At 28.9% G+C, this 20,622-nt stretch overlaps 2 protein-coding genes across 2 annotated transcripts in view; one reads left to right on the top strand and one right to left on the bottom strand.

Annotated features, from left to right (window-relative positions):
- Nucleotides 1–3,570: 3,570 nt before the first annotated feature.
- On the bottom strand, nt 3,571–20,468 carry LOC107442914 (peptidyl-prolyl cis-trans isomerase NIMA-interacting 1). Its single transcript, XM_043039941.3, has 3 exons — nt 20,264–20,468; nt 16,555–16,764; nt 3,571–6,000 (listed from the first exon to the last, which is right to left on the bottom strand). Exons 1-3 carry the CDS (start codon nt 20,316–20,318, stop codon nt 5,780–5,782), a joined length of 486 nt encoding a protein of 161 aa, XP_042895875.1. The 5' UTR covers nt 20,319–20,468; the 3' UTR covers nt 3,571–5,779.
- Nucleotides 11,216–20,622, top strand: part of LOC107442912 (sec1 family domain-containing protein 2) — a 38,937-nt gene continuing 29,530 nt past the window's right edge. Inside the window, exon 1 of the mRNA XM_087161576.1 lies at nt 11,216–11,247. The gene's annotated coding sequence lies outside the window, so the exon portion shown is untranslated. The remainder of the gene's footprint in view (nt 11,248–20,622) is intronic.

Genomic DNA, 20,622 nt, shown 5'->3' with positions numbered 1-20,622 from the left:
TCGGCTGTTCAACGACGGTTATAAAATTAAAATAAAATTCAAAGTGTTCACCTCTGGGCAAAGCCCTATATTTTCTACTCACTCAATTAGAATCAAGAAATTTATCATATTCGCCATTACACTTTGGGTTTTGTAAAAACAAATCATAAAGAGAATATTTTTCCTTTATTTATACAATGGATCACACTGTGATGATAAAATCAAATAATAAAAAAAACGAATACAGTATATATATATATATATACCAGAGGTTCAAATTATGCACTATAGAGGGTCATAAACGTCAAAAATTGTTAGAGAGTAACAAAAGCAGAGCTACAGCCTTCGACGCTCCCCCGGAACACGGAATCCTCCAGGGCAAAAATAAAGAAATTAACACTTTAAACAAATTTATGTAGGTAAAAAAAACAGAAGGAGAAATTGAAATAATGTTGAGTTGAATTGCTACAGAAATTTTGGTTTTAATTCTTTGTTGAATTATGATTTCTCAATTAATTAGTAATCACATTTTTTTTTCTAATCATAAAATATTAAATTTTTATGTATGTCTTTAAAATAGAGATTAGCATTATTTTAAATAAAACCCCGTGTTGAGTAAAAAAGGACTCATAAATTAAGTTCTGGGCCCTAAAGACCTGTAGTTTCTGAGCAAAATCAATGATACCTATTTTAAAAAAATCTGAATTGATCACATTTATAGTGGTATCAGAACTAAAGGATAACTAAGACATAGCTAATTAATATGATAGCTAAGATCCTAAAGAGTTTAGACATATATAAAAAGTGTACTTAAAAATTATCAGAGTCGATTTAAGTGTTTATCGATATTACCCTTTACTGTACATTTTTATTTATAGATGTGCTTATTATTAATTATGAGCATAACAACGCTTTCCTTAACTGTGAAATAATGACTAAGTTAAACTATAGTTAAAGAGAAGTTTGAACATCAAAATTCCCGTCTTAAATATTCCTTACCATTTTCGAGTTCAAAATGATAACTCCATAGCTTTTCACCATGTGACCCGTTAAACAGTCTAATCTTCAAGCCACTTCATTATACGCAAACACCTTTTATATAACTCCCTTTAACACCTTTATATATGTTTCAAAGTTTAAAGGAGCAGTATGGACTTTAATAGCACATCCCATCTTTCTCATGGTTTATTTTTTTTACTCAGTTGCTTAACTATTAATTAAACAAAGTGAATTATTTAAAAGTGATAGTCAACTTTAATCAATAAAATATAATTCAAATCATATCTCATTCAATATAATGTAATTTTTTTTTTAACATTTACATTAAAGCTTAGGGGGGAAAAACGTGTATAAATTTATTATCCTTTAGGTAGTTCAAAAACCAATATACCACTTCTAAACGTTTTAAGCAAAAGCAACTATAGCAAAGACAGTAAGCAGTAGGATAATTTATTTTCCCCAAACTGACGACCAAACCGTCATATCGACCAGCATCGCTGGGACTCAAACCATGTTCATCCCTCATCACCCTCTATCCCCTGAGCCATCACGGCTCTCCCTGAAGATATAGTACAAAATGACTATAGAAAAATGATTATAAATTATTTAATTACTAGTGCAATAAATAATTTTTCAATGGTAATCACTGTTCATATTTTCACGCTTCTTAAATCTAATTTGCAAATCACACACATTCATGAAATTTTTAACTTAAACATCGTGATTCACAAATTACACAACACAATACCTATTCGTCTAATTTTTGACTCAATCAACTCAATACATTTGTCAAATTAGTTAGTTAGACTCTTCATCATACATTTTTTTTTACTTATTGAAACTTAGTTGATAACATATTGAAATTTTTTCAGTTTCTTTACAAACCGGATTTTTGCGTTTTCTTAAAATATTTATTATACCAGAATTTTACTTTCTATGATTACAGTATGCAATATTCTGCTCTTCTTTTCATCCAGAATGAATCCTAACATCAGAATTTAATTTTTTTTAAATGTTAACTTTAAATTTCTACTATTATTCTAAGATGATGTCGCAGATTGAACACTTTACCAACTGTAAGCAGATCAACAGCATGCACACATCTAACTGGCTGCAGATTCTCCTTTGTGTCAGCTCTATTTTGATTCTGACTGTCGCATGGTAGTATTTGAGTTTTTCGTAGGCTCAGAAAAAATTGTAAACTTTCTGTTTATATAGGATGGCTAGATTTTAAAAATAAAAGCTTTTATTTTCAAAGTATTATTGCCAAATAATATTTATAAATTAATCTACTAAAAACCTATTTATTGGATTCTAGCTAGGCAATTTAAAGAATGTTAGTAAAATGTTAAATTTTTAAAATAATTTATTTTTAACCCGCTCAAGTAATGCCCACATGGGCAGACTGGTGACAAACTTAAAAGGCATTTTTATCATGGCTGTTTAAAGATAAAGCCATGAAAAATGGTGCTTGGTCCTGGTTGGGTGACAGTGATCACATGATAATTTGCAAAATACTAGTCATGAACAAAATTTTTCCTTAAATGGAAAAATAAATGGAACTCAGGTCAGCTAAGTTCTGACTATAAGGAAGGTGACAGAATTCAAGCTCAAATTGACTTTCAAAAAGTCAAACATATATAGGGTATCTGCTACATTTTAGATTTTGAAATCCATGACTAATTCCAAGAATTTTTCATGACTTAATTAAGTTACTATTTTCTCCGACAAAAACACAACAATAAATTTAAAAAAGCATTTTAATAACATTAATTTAAATTATAGGTATAACCAAAACTGTTATACTCTGCATTTTCATATTTATAGATTTTAAATTAAAAAAGAAAACAGAGTAAAGAAAAAGTTGAAGCAATAAAATAGCTGAAAAAAATACAAAAGCAAATAATTCTTTTTTTCTGCAGAATTATATTCTAAAGATACTTTTCTTGTTCATCAGAAAGGAAAGAAATACTCCTGATTTTTCTGTTCTCATTACGGAACATAAAAAATTCGCCAATGACTGGCTTGCTTCAGCTAGAATTTTAAATTGATAAAATAAAAAAAGTAAATAAAAATAACAAAAATTCTGAAATCACAGAAGTTTAAAAGATAATTCGATCTAGAAAAGATGTTTTTTCTTTCATTTTTTGAAAGAACACCTTAATTCTTAAAGAACATGATAAAAACATTTAATATTTTAATGAAATATGACTGTAAGTGGGGATTTTGTTACTAATTCAAATATTCCTGGCACCATAAAACTGGGGGGGATTCCATTTTAAAAATTAGATTTTTCGTCAACCTAAATCCATGACTTTCCATAATTTAATATATAAAAATAGTAAAAATCATGATATTTCATGACAAATTTCGGTCAATATAAAAATTCATGACTTTCCAGGTGCGAGGATACCCTGTATATACTGTCAAGTCGTAGCTTTTTTTAAGTCATTTATGAATGACAAATAAAAATCGAGCAAAAGAAAACAAAAATCTGAATGGATGATTAGTAATTTGAATAAACTTTTTTTCAAATCACTCAAAGGAGACTTCTGCAAATTTCATGTCAAATTCTAAGATAAGAAAGAAACATTTTGCAAAAAATTATTTTTAATAATGTAAGAGACATTTTCATAAAATATAAACTCTACACAATAAATGAAAAATTATTGGAAGATATTATTATTGAAAGAATTATTTTCAAACTACTATCATTTATAAAATAGAATAATTCCTAGGAAGCTAAGAGATGACTGACAAAAACAATCATTTTGATAGTAATTATTTACTATTATATAACATCTTTTTCAACAACATACAATATTTAACAACTTGTAATAAATTGATAATTTATAGATTAAAACAAAAAGGAAAAAAATATGCATATATATACATGACTAATGCATTAATATAACATTAAATATTTGCAAAAGACATTTTAACAAGTAAAAGTATCAAGCAAAATTTAATTGCTAACATAAGAAAGAGAAATCCTACTTAATGCAATTTAAAATTTATACACTCAGCGCTCCATATAAGGACCTCTGTTGTCCATTATATAGCGACTTCACAAAAATACCATATATATTTACTTATTAGCAGCTAAATATTGGCTTAATTTTGATTAAAAAAATCTTTATTTTAAAAAATTAGGAGATTGATAAAATAATCAGTTATAATTGCTTTAAGATTTGTTTGTATCAATATATATGTAAAAGTACAATTTAAAATAATAAATTATTGGTGGAAAATACATTGAAAAGTAATATAAATGTGTTGGTTTCAAAAAACTATTACTAAGAAATATTCCCGCAAGTCAATACAAAACTCAAAGGAGATGAGAGAATAACACATGTTTAAGCTTGAAAATAAACCATCTAAAAGGGCTAAAATTTTACAAAACCAAAATATAAAATTTTCAAAAAAATGAAGAGAAAAAGATCCTGCACAAATCTTATGGAATTTAATTCTCTGTCCTTATATAATATTTTGTAGTTCAAAACGCTCTGATTAAAAGTTCTCCTTGACAGAAAGTCCAAAAATTGATAATTTCCAAGACACAACGTCTCAAACGTGAATAAATTCAATACATTCATGACATTAGCCAATGTGCGCCACGTGGATGCTGTCAGATTAGATTTTGCACATGTTATAGCCCTTTTAAGGACTGATTGTTTACACAAAACAATACTTGGGTGTAGTCAAATACATATAGTTACCCATAAACATAAGTAGTAATCAATTATTTGAATATTATTTACATTTTGTTGAGGAAGTCGATTCGCTGCATCATAATAGGTATTTGATGTTATATGAACTCTACACTGTAGATATTCTAAGAACATATATTGAGATAATACATATATTGAGATATAACAATCTCAATATATGTGCAAGTACCCAAAGTCCAATGCTATGAGCAAACGCTCTTCAAGCACTCTTAACCTCAGTGAGCGTTGCTCATATCTCTCATGTTAAGACTCTGTATCTTGGAAACAATCCATTTTTGGACTTAAGGTCAATGAAAGCTTTTGCTTAGGATGTTTTGAACTATAACCTAATAAATTTACAGCTAATATGACAGAGAATTAATTTCCATAAGATTTGTGATACCATTGGTCCATCACAAAGAAAAAACATACATTCTTTTAACCCGATAAATGTACACAAGAGTTCATGATAGTTTTCATGTGATTATATTTTTGATTATTGATATGAAATTATTGGCTGACTATTTAATCATAGGAACCACTAGTAATTAAAATCTAGAGAGTCAGTCACTTTCCTTTCCTTAAAGAGTATCAAGGTATTTTACATTTAATGTGCTGCAATACGAAGAAAAAAAAGTTATTCGCTAAATTAAATAACTCGTAAACAGAAACATTTTATTTCTAAAACACAAATTTAACTAAATTTAAAGGCAAGTAAATTTACGTTGCTATTATATTTGAAAAAGGGCAGACATGTGCATTAAAATAACATAATATCAATAGAAAGAAAAACCAAACTTTAAGCATTGGTTGCTATAATGGAATAATCATTGTAATGGGGTGTCTTACTAAATAGCACAAACTCTATTAATAAATTAAATTCCTGATTTAAATAAACACACATCAATTTTGAAAGGTAATAATGTTCTAAATAGTTTTGATTTAAATTACTAATGAAGCAATGATTAATAGCATAGAAATTTTTTTGATATAATGTAAGATATGAATCATTTTTAACTTTATATACCTCAACTAATTTGCAATAAACTGCCTAGAATTATAGTCTCAAGTTCAATTAAAAAGCTAATATTTTAAGCAGTTCTGATGATTAAATGAACACCAGAATCAGTAAACACTGGTTTGCTTAGTTCACCAACCTTCAAAGCGAATGATGCATCTTCAAAAGGTTTTTGCATAGCTCCCCTACCAAAGAGTCCAAGATCTCCACCCCTTTTAGCAGAACTGCAGTCACTATATTTAGATGCTAATTCTTCAAAATTAGCTTTACCACTCATTAGTTGCTCATAATACTCTAGAATAGAAAAAAACAAAATTAAATTTCAAAGCAGAAACAATTTCAATCTAGTTTTATTTGTATAAATCACGAAATATTCATAACAACGTTTGTTAACATTAGCTTTCACCACATTAAGCACAATTTACAGACTATTGCAGTAATATAATTTGAAATCCAAAAACAACATCTTAATATGCCTACAAAGAACAAAACTTCATTCTCATTGCAATAAATATAATAGTATTTGAACAAACGATTCTAGAAAGTTTTGTTTTTAAAAAAAACTAATGAGAATAAAACTTTTTAGGTAATAATTATCTGGCAACAGTAATTAGTAAGTTATGCAAATGGTTTCAAAATAATAAATCAAAGCTTAAATAAATAAATTTAAAAAAAGAACCCACGTTCAAGTAATTCACAATTAAATCATTTTTACGTTTTTTCTCTGTATTATAAAAACATTACAACTAAGTCTTAATTTTTTGTTTTGCAAGACAAATTCTTAGACAAGCTTAATTTACAAACAATTGCAAAAACTTTATAATAAATGTAAACATAAACTTTCACCTTATAAAAAATTATTGCAATATAATTTGCAACCCTGAAAGAGCATTGTGATATGCTTTCAATGACAAAACTTATTGCAATAAATACAAGATTATTTGAACAAAAAATTCTAGAAAGATTTGTTTTGTTTAGAAAAAAAAATAACGAAAATAAAACTTTTTAGGTAATAATTATCTGGCGACAGAAATTTGTAAGTTTGAAATAAGCGTAATTTACAAACAACTGTTAAAGCTTCATAACAACATCTGTGAACATTAACTTTCACATTAAGAACAATTTACAAACAATTGTAATATAATTTGCAAGACTAAAAAAGCATCTTGATATGATTTAATTGACAAAACTTCATTGCTAATAAATATAACTGTTTTGACTCTTTTTATAATTTCATTAACAGATGGCGCCAGTGGTACTGTTAATCAAGAAATATTTTGTTTTTGTTATTTTCTTTCCTTTTTTTAGTTTCAGTTTAGATTTATTCATTACATTGGTAGATGAGTAATATTTATGTTTGGCAATATGGCCATTGAAATTTCAATTACTCATTTATAATTCAATGAAAAATATTTCAGTGTTATCTATAAATCATGCTCTGATAATCAATCAAAGAAATAAAGTATATATCCGGTAAGATTTCGAAAACTTATTTGTTGTGCTAAGTTGTCATAATTTTCATTTTCCCACATTGTATTAGTTTCTATAATTTTAATGATATTCTACTTAATTTTTATGATTTTTCCATTATATAAGTTTATGATTTATTTAAGATTCATTCCATTTTTTGGTCCTTCGAGACCGGAGTGAAAATTCTGAGCTATTGTTTATAATTGTAGTTTCGATTTCAATTAGAGAGCTAGATAAAAGTATTTTATATTGCTCTAGTTAATGCTGTTTTTTGTTTTTATTTTTCGGTCCGTCGATAAATCTTTGATTTTAAATCTTGTATTTTGTAATTATAATGGAAACTTTAAAGAAAAGACGTAGTATTTTGAAAGGTAAAGTAACGCGTATAAACAATATTCTGAAACCGAAATTTGTGTCTGGGGAAATAGAAAGAGCGGAATTAGATGTTTTTTCGGCTCAAATTAATGAAATATGGGTGGAGCTTAATGAGATTCATACGGAAATTTTCGTTTCTTGCAAGAATGAGGAAGAGGCAAGCAATATGAAAGAATTTGATGATTTGGCATCTAATATTGATACGTTGCGAATTAATATTGCACGGGAAATGTCGGAATATAAATCAAAAGTAAACAATACTAATAATGGCGGCGTTCCTCTAGATGATTCGAAACCGAAACTAAATGAATCTTGTTTAAAGTTGCCCAAATTCGAGTTACCGAGTTTTTATGGAGATTTCAATAATTGGATGTCATTTAAAGAATTGTTTTTGAGTTCCATAGATAAAAACCCAGAATTAACAGAACTTCAAAAATTTCAATATTTGTTTGCTAGTTTAAAGGGTACTGCACACAAGCTTATTTCAGGATTTTCGCTCACAGATGAAAATTATAAGCACGCTTGGCAGACTCTAGTTGCGAGATATGATAATAAAGGTGAATTAGCGTTCGCGCAAATTTCAAAACTATTTAATCTAAAGACAATTAAGTCTAATTCTGCGGTTTCGATATTTGAAATTTTAGATACGTGTAATGAAGTTATTCGAATTCTTTCAACTTTAAAGTTAGAAGTTAATCCTATGGTAGATGTTATTTTAATATTTTTTATTTTGGGAAAACTAGATGATACACTAAGGCAAAGATGGGAATTATCTTTAACTAATCAAGATATTCCAACATTTTTAGAATTGGCTAAATTTCTTGAGCAACAAGCAAAAAGTATTTCAAATCAAACAGAATGCAAGCCAAGGGTTCTTCCTAAAAAGGCTTTTGTAAATAATGTGGTAGTAAACAAAACCGAAAATTTATGCAATATTTGTAATGAAAATCATTCGATTTTTAATTGTCCCATGTATAATAAGATGTCTGTTGATGACAGGTGGAAGATAATTAAATCTAAAAGGCTGTGTATAAATTGTTTAAGAAAATTTCATATGGCAAATAAATGCCGTTTTACTAACACCTGTAAGGCACGTCATAGAAAACATCATACTTCATTGCATAGATTTTATTCTAATTCTGAAGAACCTAATGTAAGCAATACAGTTTGCTATTCTAATTCAAATTTAGATAATGCCAATTCTGAAAATGTTCCTACAGTGAGGGAAAACATTCAACTTAGCACAACTTGTCTAAATTCTAATAGTGTAGATAGTAATACCTTATTATCAACAGCTTTAATAAAGGTTAAAAATGCTAAGGGACATTTCGTTAATTGCCGAGCGCTGATTGACAACGGCAGTCAGAAATCTCTAGTGAGCAAAAACTGTGTTAAAAGACTGCAATTATCAAAGACTGTTACAAATCATTCGATTTCAGGAATTAATAATACGCTAGTAAAGTCTTCTTTATCTGAATCATCTTTGGTCTTTTCTCCACATTTTAATGAGAAAATTTTTTGCTGTAAAGCCTTGATTGTAGACTGCATAACAAGTGATTTACCGAATTTCACATTTTCTTCATGCAACTGGCCACACCTGCATGGTCTAATGCTTGCAGATCCAACATTTCATGCAACTGGTCCAATAGACATTCTGTTAGGAGCCGACTTATACGCTGACTTGCTAATTGGAGAACCAATTTTAGGGAAGAAGGGTACTGCAGCTGCACTCAATTCTCATCTAGGCTGGCTATTATCGGGAAGAGTGTTCTCAAACTCCAATAAGGAAAACTCCTTTGTGAACTGTCATCTTACCTCATCGTTGGATTGTCAATTGGCTAAATTCTGGGAGCTCGAATCTTTACCTCAAGCTGAACTGAAATCAAAGAATGATTCAGATTGTGAAGCATTTTACGAAAAAACGGTTGCTAGAGATCCATCTGGACGTTATATTGTGAGAATACCTTTCAAACATTCTATAGAATTTGGTGACTCAGCTACTCAAGCAAGTAAAAGATTCAACTACATTGAAAGAAAACTAAGTAAGAATAATGAACTTGAGCATCAGTACACAACTTTCATGTCGGAATATCTTCAACTAGGTCATATGGAAAGGGTTCCTTCCGACGAACTGATTAAAGAATCAACATTTTATCTACCTCATCATTTCGTTATTAAAGAAGACAGCAACACAACCAAACTAAGAGTGGTCTTCGATGCGTCAGCTAAGGATTCTTCAGGGAATTCTCTCAACAATGCATTGCATGCAGGTCCTCGTTTGCAGCCCGAATTATTTTCTCTATTACTAAAATTTAGAACTTTCAAAGTTGCATTTACTGCTGACATCGAGAAAATGTTTCGCCAAATTCGTATTCATGAAGAGGATGCTGATTACCAACGAATACTCTGGAGGTTCAAACCTGATGAAGAAATCCAGATATACAGATTATTAACTGTCACCTATGGGACAGCCTGTGCTCCCTATCTTGCTGTAAAAACACTTCAACAACTCGCTAAGGACGAAGAGAAAGCTTTTCCTGATGCTTCAAGAGTTCTTAAGGAGGAATTTTATGTTGATGATCTGTTATCAGGTACAGATTCCATCCCCAAAGCCAAAAATCTAGTTACAAACTTAAAATCACTTTTGCAACGAGGAGGTTTCAATCTCAGAAAATGGTCGTCTAATTGTTCAGAGGTTCTATCAGATCTTTCCAAAGACTCTCTCTCACAGCAGCACAATGTTACTATAGAAGAAAATCAATGTCAGAAGGTCTTAGAACTGTATTGGAATACGCAGCAAGATACTTTTCAGGTGAACATTTCATTTCCAGAGATAGTTACCTCAAAAAGAGAACTGCTTTCTGTCATAGCTAGGATTTTTGATCCCCTGGGCTTTCTTTCACCTGCCACAATCATCTTAAAAATTTTGATGCAAAGCCTATGGAAAAATAAATTAACTTGGGACGAACCTTTAACCGAAGAGCTCTTATGTGTCTGGAAAACCTTCCAGGCTGAAAAACAGGCTTTAAAGGAAATAGCAATTCAAAGAAGACTGGTGTCTGTAAATAATTTAATCATTGATGCCCAGTTACACGGATTTTGTGACGCCTCACTCAAAGCATATTCAGCTGTTTTTTATTTGAAAGTAGTGGATAACGAAAATAGAGCTTCAGTGAACATAGTGGCAGCAAAAACCAGGGTCGCCCCTTTGAAAACAGTATCATTACCTCGCCTCGAACTGTGTGCAGCTCATTTGCTTGCAAAATCGTATAGTAATCTTCAAATTTCGATGGATCAAATTTGGAAGCAAGTGTTCTTATGGTCAGATTCAGAAATCGTTCTGAGTTGGATTCGATCAGACTCTTTAAAGGATCAGTTCGTAAAAAATAGAGTTGCGGCCATAACATCACTTACTAACATTGCCGACTGGAACCATGTGGCTGGAGTTACCAATCCTGCGGACTGCGCCTCTCGAGGAATTTTTCCAAAGAAGCTTAAGGACTTGGAACTTTGGCGGCAGGGCCCGGAGTGGCTATCTAATGCAAATTCAGCATTCACCGAAGAGTTTAAACCAAACTCTGTTCACACTTCCAACCCTGACACTTTAATACATGCCTCAGCAGTTGAAAGTAATTCGATGCAAGAGTTAACTCAAAAATATTCATCATTCAGCAAATTAATAAGAGTGATTGCTTGGTGTAAAAGATTCGTGTTCAACTCGAGAAATTCGGAAAATCGGATAAACGGTTGCCTTCAAGTTTGTGAACTGGATAATGCTCTTATCGCAATTATTAAAGAAATTCAAAGGGTGGAATTCAGTGCTGAAATTAAGTCAATCAAAAATAAAGGCTGTGTTCCAAGAAACTCAAAAATAATAACCCTTTCACCTTTTCTAGATTCTGACAAGGTCTTAAGAATTGGTGGGAGACTCAAAAATTTAAATCTGTCACTGTCGGCTAAACATCCTTTTCTTTTGCCGAAAAGTCATCATTTTGTCACGCTTATTATAGAATATTATCATAAGCTTTCGTTACATTCTGGCATTTCTGTAGTTTTATCTTTAATTCGGCAAAACTTTTGGTTTCCAGCTGGGAGAAACACAGTAAGAAAGATCCTCAGAGGCTGTATAACTTGTTTAAAGGTAAATGCTGTTTCTTCAAGCCAGCTCATGGCCGATTTGCCTCGTGATCGAGTTATTCCATCTAAACCTTTCCAACGTGTTGGGTTGGACTTTGCAGGTCCAATTTCAACCAAACCAAATTTACCAAGATCTAAAGTCACCTTAAAGTCGTACATTGCACTTTTCATTTGTTTTGCTACGAAGGCTGTCCACTTGGAACTTGTCTCTGATTTGTCAACAGAAACCTTCCTAGCATCTTTTCGTCGATTTATTGCTAGACGAGGGTTGCCATCTGATGTATACAGTGATAATGCCACAAATTTTAAAGGAGCCAGTAACTATTTGAAGTCTCTGTTCAAAATTGTTCGAGACAATTCAGTTCAAGATTTTTCCAGCAATCTTCAAATCTCTTGGCACTTTATTCCTCCAGCAACACCTCATTTTGGCGGACTCTGGGAGTCTAATATTAAATCAACCAAGAGACACCTGCTGAAAGTATGCGGCTCAGCTACACTGAATTTCGAAGAACTGGCTACGCTCTTGTATCAAATTGAGGCTTGCCTCAATTCACGACCGTTATGTCCATTAACATCAGAAATAAGTGATCTAGAGGCTCTTACCCCTGGACATTTTATTGTGGGTGCTCCACTTCTTTCATTGCCTGAGAGAGACCCATCACCATCCATGTGTCTCAAGTCTAGATTGTCTTTAATTCAAAAACTTCGTGCTCAATTTTGGATCAAATGGAGTAAAGATTATCTCCAAACTCTGCAAGCAAAGTCTAAATGGACTGTTTCTGGCTCAGAGTTTCATGTTGGAGATTTAGTTCTTCTCAAAAATGACTAGGTCCCACCTCCATTAAAGTGGACTCTTGCACGAGTGGTGCAGGTATTTCCTGGAAACGATGGTATTATTAGGGTTGTTAAATTAAGAACAGCTCATGGAGAAACCACCAGGCCTATCTGTAAAGTATGTCCATTGATAAAAAAGTAACATTTCCACCTCCTTGGGTGGCAGGATGTTTTGACTCTTTTTATAATTTCAATAACAGATGGCGCCAGTGGTACTGTTAATCAAGAAATATTTTGTTTTTGTTATTTTCTTTCCTTTTTTTAGTTTCAGTTTAGATTTATTCATTATGTTGGTAGATGAGTAATATTTATGTTTGGCAATATGGCCATTGAAATTTCAATTACTCATTTATAATTCAATGAAAAATATTTCAGTGTTATCTATAAATCATGCTCTGATAATCAATCAAAGAAATAAAGTATATATCCGGTAAGATTTCGAAAACTTATTTGTTGTGCTAAGTTGTCATAATTTTCATTTTCCCACATTGTATTAGTTTCTATAATTTTAATGATATTCTACTTAATTTTTATGATTTTTCCATTATATAAGTTTATGATTTATTTAAGATTCATTCCAATAACAATATTTGAAGAAATTATTCCAAAAAGTTTTTTTTAAAGGAAAAAAAAACAAAAACAAAAATGGAACATTTTGGGTAATAAATATTTTATGACAACAATTTGTAAGTTTTGCAAATAATTTCGACAAAAGCTTAATTTTCAAAACTTTATAACAGCATCTTCCAGCATTAAGTCTCCCATTAAGAAAAATTTACAAACTATGTAATAGAATTTGCAACCTCAGCATGCTTTCTTGATATGCTTTCAATGACAAAACTTTGTTACAATAAATAATAACATTATTTAGACAAATAATTATCGAAAGATTTGTTTTGTTTTTCAGAAAAAATAAAATATAATTAGAATAGAACTTTTTAGCTAATAATTATTCAGCAACAGTAATTAAGTTTTGCAGATAATGTCGATATAAGCTAAGTTTTCAGACAGTTGTTAAAACTTTATATCAACATCTGTGAAAGCACAATTTACAAATTATAATAAAAAAACAATTTGCAAACTAAAAAGTGACTTGATTTTTAAAAGCAAAACTTTAATACAAGAAAAATAATATTAGAGTATACTGTTTTATAAAGATTTGTCTTGTTTTCGAATTTTTTTACTAGAATAAAATAAAATATAACAAGGAACTTTTAGAGTAAGTAAGTAATTATTAAATAAAAGTAATTTTTAAATTATGCAAATTTTCTTTACATTAATTCACACTCATTTCCACTCATTTTCCTTTAGTTTTCATTTTTATTGTCACATTTTTGAAACTAAATTTTTATATTTTAGGAAAACACATTGCATAAGTTTCCATCAATGTTTAAATAAATAAATTAAAAAAAGAACCCAAGTTCAAGCAATTCGTAATTAAATCATTTTACATTTTTTCGCAGTATTATAAAAACATTACAACTAAGTCTTATTTTCTTTGTTTTGCAAGACAAATTCTGCATTATACAAAAACACATAAAATTTGTTTTGCCAGAGAAATTTTACATTATAGAAAAAACACATAGAACTTGTTTTGCAAATAAGTTTAAATGTTTTTTAGTTCGTCTAACAAAAACAATGAGTATTCAATAGTTGTCAATTATAATGATATTAATCTTATTAGCCACTTGGCTTTAAACCTTACAATCACATCAAAAATACAAACAAGCGATCAACACTCATTTCATATAAATACTTTATTTACTAAATAGAGTAACTAGACTGTTTAAAATAAAATACTTCATAGCTGTAAATCAATCCAAGCAATTTCAAATAAAAATCAGAAATTTTTTTTTTTTAAAAATTCTTTCCAAAAAATAACTTTATAAGCAAATGTTTTTAATAGAAAAAAATAGATTTTTTTGAAAGCACACTAAAGCAAATATTGAGTGAGTTCTTTGATATAGAGTCAGTGGAATGCACTTCAAATTTTTTAAAACTATTGCTTGAAAGTCTGCAGTCATATGAATCTTTACAACTTGAAAGTTGCAAAAATTTAAAATGCCTTCCACTGAGTCAGTGCTAAAGAATTACAATTTTATTAGTATTAGCTAAAAACTCCGTCAAGTGGTAATATTGCGTTATAACGTAACAAACTAATACAAATAATAAACACTTTAATTTTACAATTTCTTTCCTTATATTTTTGCAAAGTTAGTTAAATAAGTATATTAGTTAAGTAAAAGAAAAATACTTTATATTTTTTATCTGATAACATAAATTGGATCAGACATGTCATATAATGAGAGATATCATCATCATCCTCATCATAGTTGGCCAGACAGCCCAATGTGGGTCAATGCCTTCCTCTGAAGATTTCTCAATAATGACTTAAGATTTATATTTGATCTCCAATTTTTTTCATTAATTGCAAAAAGTGAGACTCCACTGAGTCAGACCATCTAAACTGCGGCCTTCCACGCTTTCTTGTTCCAGTGGGTTTTAAAAAACAGCATCTTTTTTATTGTATTGTCATCACTCATTTGAATCATGTGGGCCATCCAATTTATTCGATTTATTTTTATGTATTTAATAATATCGGGTTGTTTATAAATCTTGCACAGTTCAAAGATAAATCTCCTTCTCTAGTTATTGTTTTCATTTACACCACAGCAAAATCTTACTCTCAAATATTGCGATACAATTCATCAAGTTTTGTCATTGCCCAAGTCTCAGAATTGTATGTCAAGACTGGCCTGACAAGAGTTTTTAAGATTAAGAACTTTGTTTTTCTAGAAAGAAAGCTAGATTTAATAAATTTTCTCAGCCCACAGACAGCCTCTTTGCCAGATAGAGTCGTTTTTTATTTCAGGAGTCATTCTGTTGTCTCAATGAGGTGCCCTCAGTTCGAATCCCAGCAATGGCTGGTTGATACACATTCTACATCCTGCTCACACAGACCACAGTGCTGACGCAAGATATCCTCAGTGTTGATTGATCATGGATTATAAACCCCTTACCGTCGGGCTGACAGTGGGAGGTTTTCGTGGTTTCCCTTTCCATGCAAGTTAATTACATCAAATAAGTCCACCTCGAAGGTATTATTTCAAAATACTTGAGACAGTAGTTCCTTTGTCTTCTGGATTGGGTTCAAAATTACAAAGCTACGGACATGAACATTGGTAGTCGTAAACTCAAAATTGGGTTGGCTGTTCAACGACAGTTATAAAAATAAGTATATAGATACAAGTATACTTCTATTTTTGTATTAATGTGAGCTTCTATTATTTTTAATTCACAGCATATTCTGTTAGAAAAAAATTTAATTCATAGTTAATAATTATACACAGATTGATTATAATTCTACAGAAAGAGATTGAATAATTCTATATTCAATTTCTTTCTACAGAATTATAATCAGATTATAAGAGATTGAATAATTCTATAGAAAGATAAGGATCTATAGAGATTCTTTTGTGAATACATGTTTAATTCTGATTATCATTACAAATATTTTCAATACAATTATTTATTTATTTTAATGTATTTATTTAAAATTTATGTATTTTTTCAGTAATTTTAAATACTATATTTGGCATCTTGTAATAAATAGCTCAGAAATATTACAAATTAAGCTAGATTAAGATTGCAATTATACTCTACTTAAAATTAAAAAAATTTGCTTTCATGTATAAAAATTAAAAAAAAAAAAAAAAAAAAAGTTTCTTCCAACCATGGTTGGAGTTAACATATTTCTAACATGGTGTTTTTTAATTCAGGAGAAACATATCACTCCTGCTATAGACGTTTAATTTACGTTGTCGTGTCTTTCATTAAGGTGTAAAAAAAAATGTTTTTACCAACAACTCTTTGATCTTAAAACACATTTTAAAGCTGATTATCTCAAGTGGAGAATTAACATGAAAATATCCTCTTAAATATTTTTCTAATAAGTTCCTAAAATGTGTAAACGAAAAAATAATTTTATAAACATAAATAAATTAAGTTTAAACAGTATAAGTAATTTTTTACCTTCAATAATTTTCAATGCTTCTTCTTTGGTTCTGGTGATATTTTCTTCCCTCCAAGACGAAGGACGCCTTGAATCTCTATGCTTAACCAACAAATGACTGCAACGCACTTGATCAACTGAATTTCCAGTACCAGGTCCAGGTTCAGCTGGTTTTGTTGGTCTATCCCATTGACTTTCTTTAGTATACACATTTAAGTAGTATGCTTGACCTTCAAAATAGAAAAAAAGATATATTAAAATAGAATATATAAAAAAAGAATAATTTATATCTTTATATCATAATAAAGGAGTTTTGTATTAAACGAAGAGTTTAATAAACACTTTTAATTCGAAAAAGAGCTTTAAAGTTTAAACATTGCTCTTACTTGTAAAGAAAAAATTATGCCGTAAGCTTTCAATTGGCAAAATCTATTAATCTCCAACAATCATTTAAACCAGTGTTCCCCAAACTTATAACTTTTGTACACCCTTTCTAAATTTTTCGTAATGCTGTGTACCACTAATAAAAAAAAAATGAATGTATTTTTTACTATAAAAAAATTGAACGAAAGTTAAAAATCATAACTGGCTGTTGACACCACTAATTATTAACTGATAACTCTGCAAAAAATAGCCAATAGAAAAAAACGTAATTTCATGGCTAGCTTTGATATTAAAAAATTTTTTTTGTAATTTTAGTTTATTGCAAGATATTTCACATAAGAAAGTGTACCCCAGGAGATATGCGTACCATACTTTGTGAAACAATGATTTAAACTGATTGTGTCTTAATTGCACTTTAGACATTTTACTATGCTGCTAAAAGAAACTCTTCTCTTAAAAATTTTTAAGATAATCTACTTTTACCTTCATCCTATTAGATATTTGAAAATTTATGATCTAGAAAGTACCAAAAATCTCAATTTTTTTTCCCTAGGAATGTCTCTTTGAGCTTTCTTTAACTAAGCTTTAAAACTTCAACAAGCACATTTTGAAAAGAAATTAGGAATACTGCAATTAAACATCACTATGCAACATTTAAAGTTTTGTTGAAATAATTATTAGAATTCAAGGAGCTGATAAACTGACTTTACTAAAAACTATTCCAAGAGTTTAAAAACTTACACAAAACTGAATGCTCACATTTGATAAGACTTATTACTGAAAATTATTTGAAAGAGTTTTAAAAAATGATCATGTATAAACCATTTTTTCACAAAATTAAATAGAAAAAAAAACTGTAGAATAAAAAAATAAATAATAATTATAAGTTATACAAATACATATAGTAAAAAACAATTTATTAAAGAATAAATAAAAAAAAAAAAAGATTTTGAATAGGAGATAAAATAAAATAAATACTTCAAAGTCTTCTTCAATATAATCTTTTCTTCAATAAATATTTTCCAATTCAATAAATAAATTAATAGTTTACTAAAATTTAAGAAGAAATTTATTAAAAAATATGGAAAGAAAGTTATAAAAAAAGATTTGAGTCAGAAAATTAACAAGAATTCTATAGCACACAAACTAAAAATAAAAATCTTATATTTATAAAAATAAAATGCATTGTTGAGATTTTTCTCTTTTTAACATATTTTTCATGCTTCTCACTCTTATTAAAAAAAAGATCTATTTCTATATCGAAAATTATTCTCACCTTTAACCAACAAACTAGTTATTCAATTATGATTATCGCCATTAATTAAAAACTTGACACTTAATTAAAATTAGATTAATTGAGAGTAAAATTTTAAACATCAATTACATTTCTCACAAAATACATAAAATAACATACATGTGAAATTCCAGTAGAGAAACTAGATTTTTATTATAGAAAACTACTCAGCCATACTAATATTGTAAATAAAAGTAACTAAGAGAAGAGAAACAAATATTAGTTACAAATAATAAAAATTGTTTACTTTAATTATGTTTTTAAACCATATAAGAAAATAGTTTTCTAGATTAAGATTTCTTATTTCTGAGAGTGTAATTTTAACTTTTATTAAAATTGAATATTTAAATTACGGGCACACAACCTGTAGCCTAATGTGGCTTGTGAAAGATTATAGTGCGATAAAAATTAATTTAAAAAGCTACATAACTATCATAAAATTTTTTAGTTATTTTTCACTCATTGAAACTAATTACAATAATTAATGCAAAAAAACTTGTGAATAAATCACAAATGGATGTACAGAAATGGACATACCATAGTTTTGATTCTATAAACAAGAACCTTTCTCAGTGTCTAAATACCAAATGATAGAACAGAAGTAGATACTAGTCAAATACTTTTTGATACTTAGACATTGAGAATGGTTCCAGCTTATAGAACCAAATTTATAATATGTCCATTTCTGTACTTTCAGTGTTTAAACAGTGAGGATGGTTCTTGTTTATTGAACTGAAACTATAGTATGTCTATTTTTGTACTTTCATTTGTGCTTTACTCAGGGTTTTTTTTTTCTTACTTTTTTAGACTACATAGCAAAAAATATACCTTATCATTTCTGGATAATTTAAATAAACTTTAAAAAAATGCCAAGATTATAACATTATAATTGCAAAAGGTAGAAGTGCTAATACTAGTTTCAAAAGAAAATTGTTTCAATCTTTCCTTTTATAAAATTTCTTTTAACAAAAATTCAAAAAATGTTCGAAATTAATGTAGTTCAAAAATTTATTAAAAAATGAAATATATAATCTATATACAATAAAATAATTTAATATTTCTACTAAGGAGGTTAAGAACTTGTTACAATTTAATTTTTCCTATAAACAAAGAAATCAAAATTTAAAGTATATTTTTATTCAAAAATATTGCAGACAGATTTTTATGTGGCTTACAATCAAATGTACTTGCCTTAAATTTTAAAGACAAATTGAAACTGTTGCTATTACATTTAGAAATAAGTATAAATTGTTACACAAATTGAGCTGAATCCTATTGTAGGCCCCCCAAGTCAGGGCCGTATTAACCTATAGGCACGTGCCTAGGGCCTACGAAATTCAGGGGCCTACGAAAAACTTGGGAGAAAAAAATTTGTTGACAAAAATAATTTAGCTTTAAAAACAACAAGTGTATTTTGCACAAAATTATGAAGATACAAATAAAAATATAATATTTTTCAGTAATAAATTATTTTGCAGTATCTTATGATCTTATATATTACTTTTTTGCGATTTTTGGATTCAACGAAATCTTGTATTATGCTGTCAAATTTTATGAAAATGTCGAATATTAATAAAATGTCAAATATTAATAATATGTCGAATATTAATAAAAATGTAAAAAAAAGTATGCAAGAAAATTTTAGCATATATTTTGAAAAGAGGGGTGGAGTGGGGGAAGGAGAGGAGCCTAGGAAAGGTAGTACTGTCCAAGTACAAGAATTTTTTTCTTTCCCCTACAGCTCTTTTTCGAAAAAGGTTGTGCACCCACAACTTTAGGAGATTATTCACCAGGTATTATTTACGTTCCAAATTTAAAAAAAGAAAAAATTACTACAAGAAAATTATCTCTCTATAATTTTAAGACTTTGTGATTTAATGATATCATTGTAAGTATTTTAATTAAATGTGAATTCATAATTTTTTTTTCTATTTTATAGCTTATAAAAAACTAAAACCCAGAGCTATTTTATTTAAAACAGCAAAATAAATATTTAAAAAAAAATACATTAACACTTCCCAAATGTAATGTCTTAAATTAAACGAACAAACCAGTTGATCGACTCATTCTCTTCTCCCATCCTTTAGGTAATTCTTCATCAGACATTGTATGATTTAGAAAATTAAAATGAGAGAATCTGGAAGAAAATTTAAAGCAAATAAATTAAATATTTTTATTTTCGAATCTTTGAGTGAGCCTTTACAGTTAAGTTCTTCTTTTGACTAGCAAGCACAAAATAATAATAAACAAAATTTACTGCCAGATTCGCCTGATAAGAAATTGAAACTACTTTTGTTTCAAACCGGGAAATTATAAGGAATTAATTTTGTCATCATAAAGTTGAAAATTAGGAATGTTTTTAAAATTTGAAACAATAAAATAAAAGATTTCAGTTGTGCATATTTAAATC

Source organism: Parasteatoda tepidariorum, chromosome 4 (assembly GCF_982258835.1).
Source record: "Parasteatoda tepidariorum strain Cologne lab strain chromosome 4, Ptep-v5.0, whole genome shotgun sequence".
Classification (NCBI taxonomy): Eukaryota; Metazoa; Arthropoda; class Arachnida; order Araneae; family Theridiidae; genus Parasteatoda; species Parasteatoda tepidariorum.
Note: the sequence above shows the minus strand (reverse complement) of the source record. Positions and strands in the feature narration are given on the sequence as shown.

Excerpts from the sequence above, each read along its gene's own strand:
- LOC107442914 (XM_043039941.3), bottom strand. The coding sequence starts at position 20,318 with ATGTCTGATGAAGAATTACCTAAAGGATGGGAGAAGAGAATGAGTCGA. Across the intron at positions 16,765-20,263 it reads GAGAATGAGTCGATCAACTG|GTCAAGCATACTACTTAAAT; the intron begins GTTTGTTCGTTT and ends TCTATTTTGAAG. Across the intron at positions 6,001-16,554 it reads AGCATTGAAAATTATTGAAG|AGTATTATGAGCAACTAATG; the intron begins GTAAAAAATTAC and ends TTTCTATTCTAG.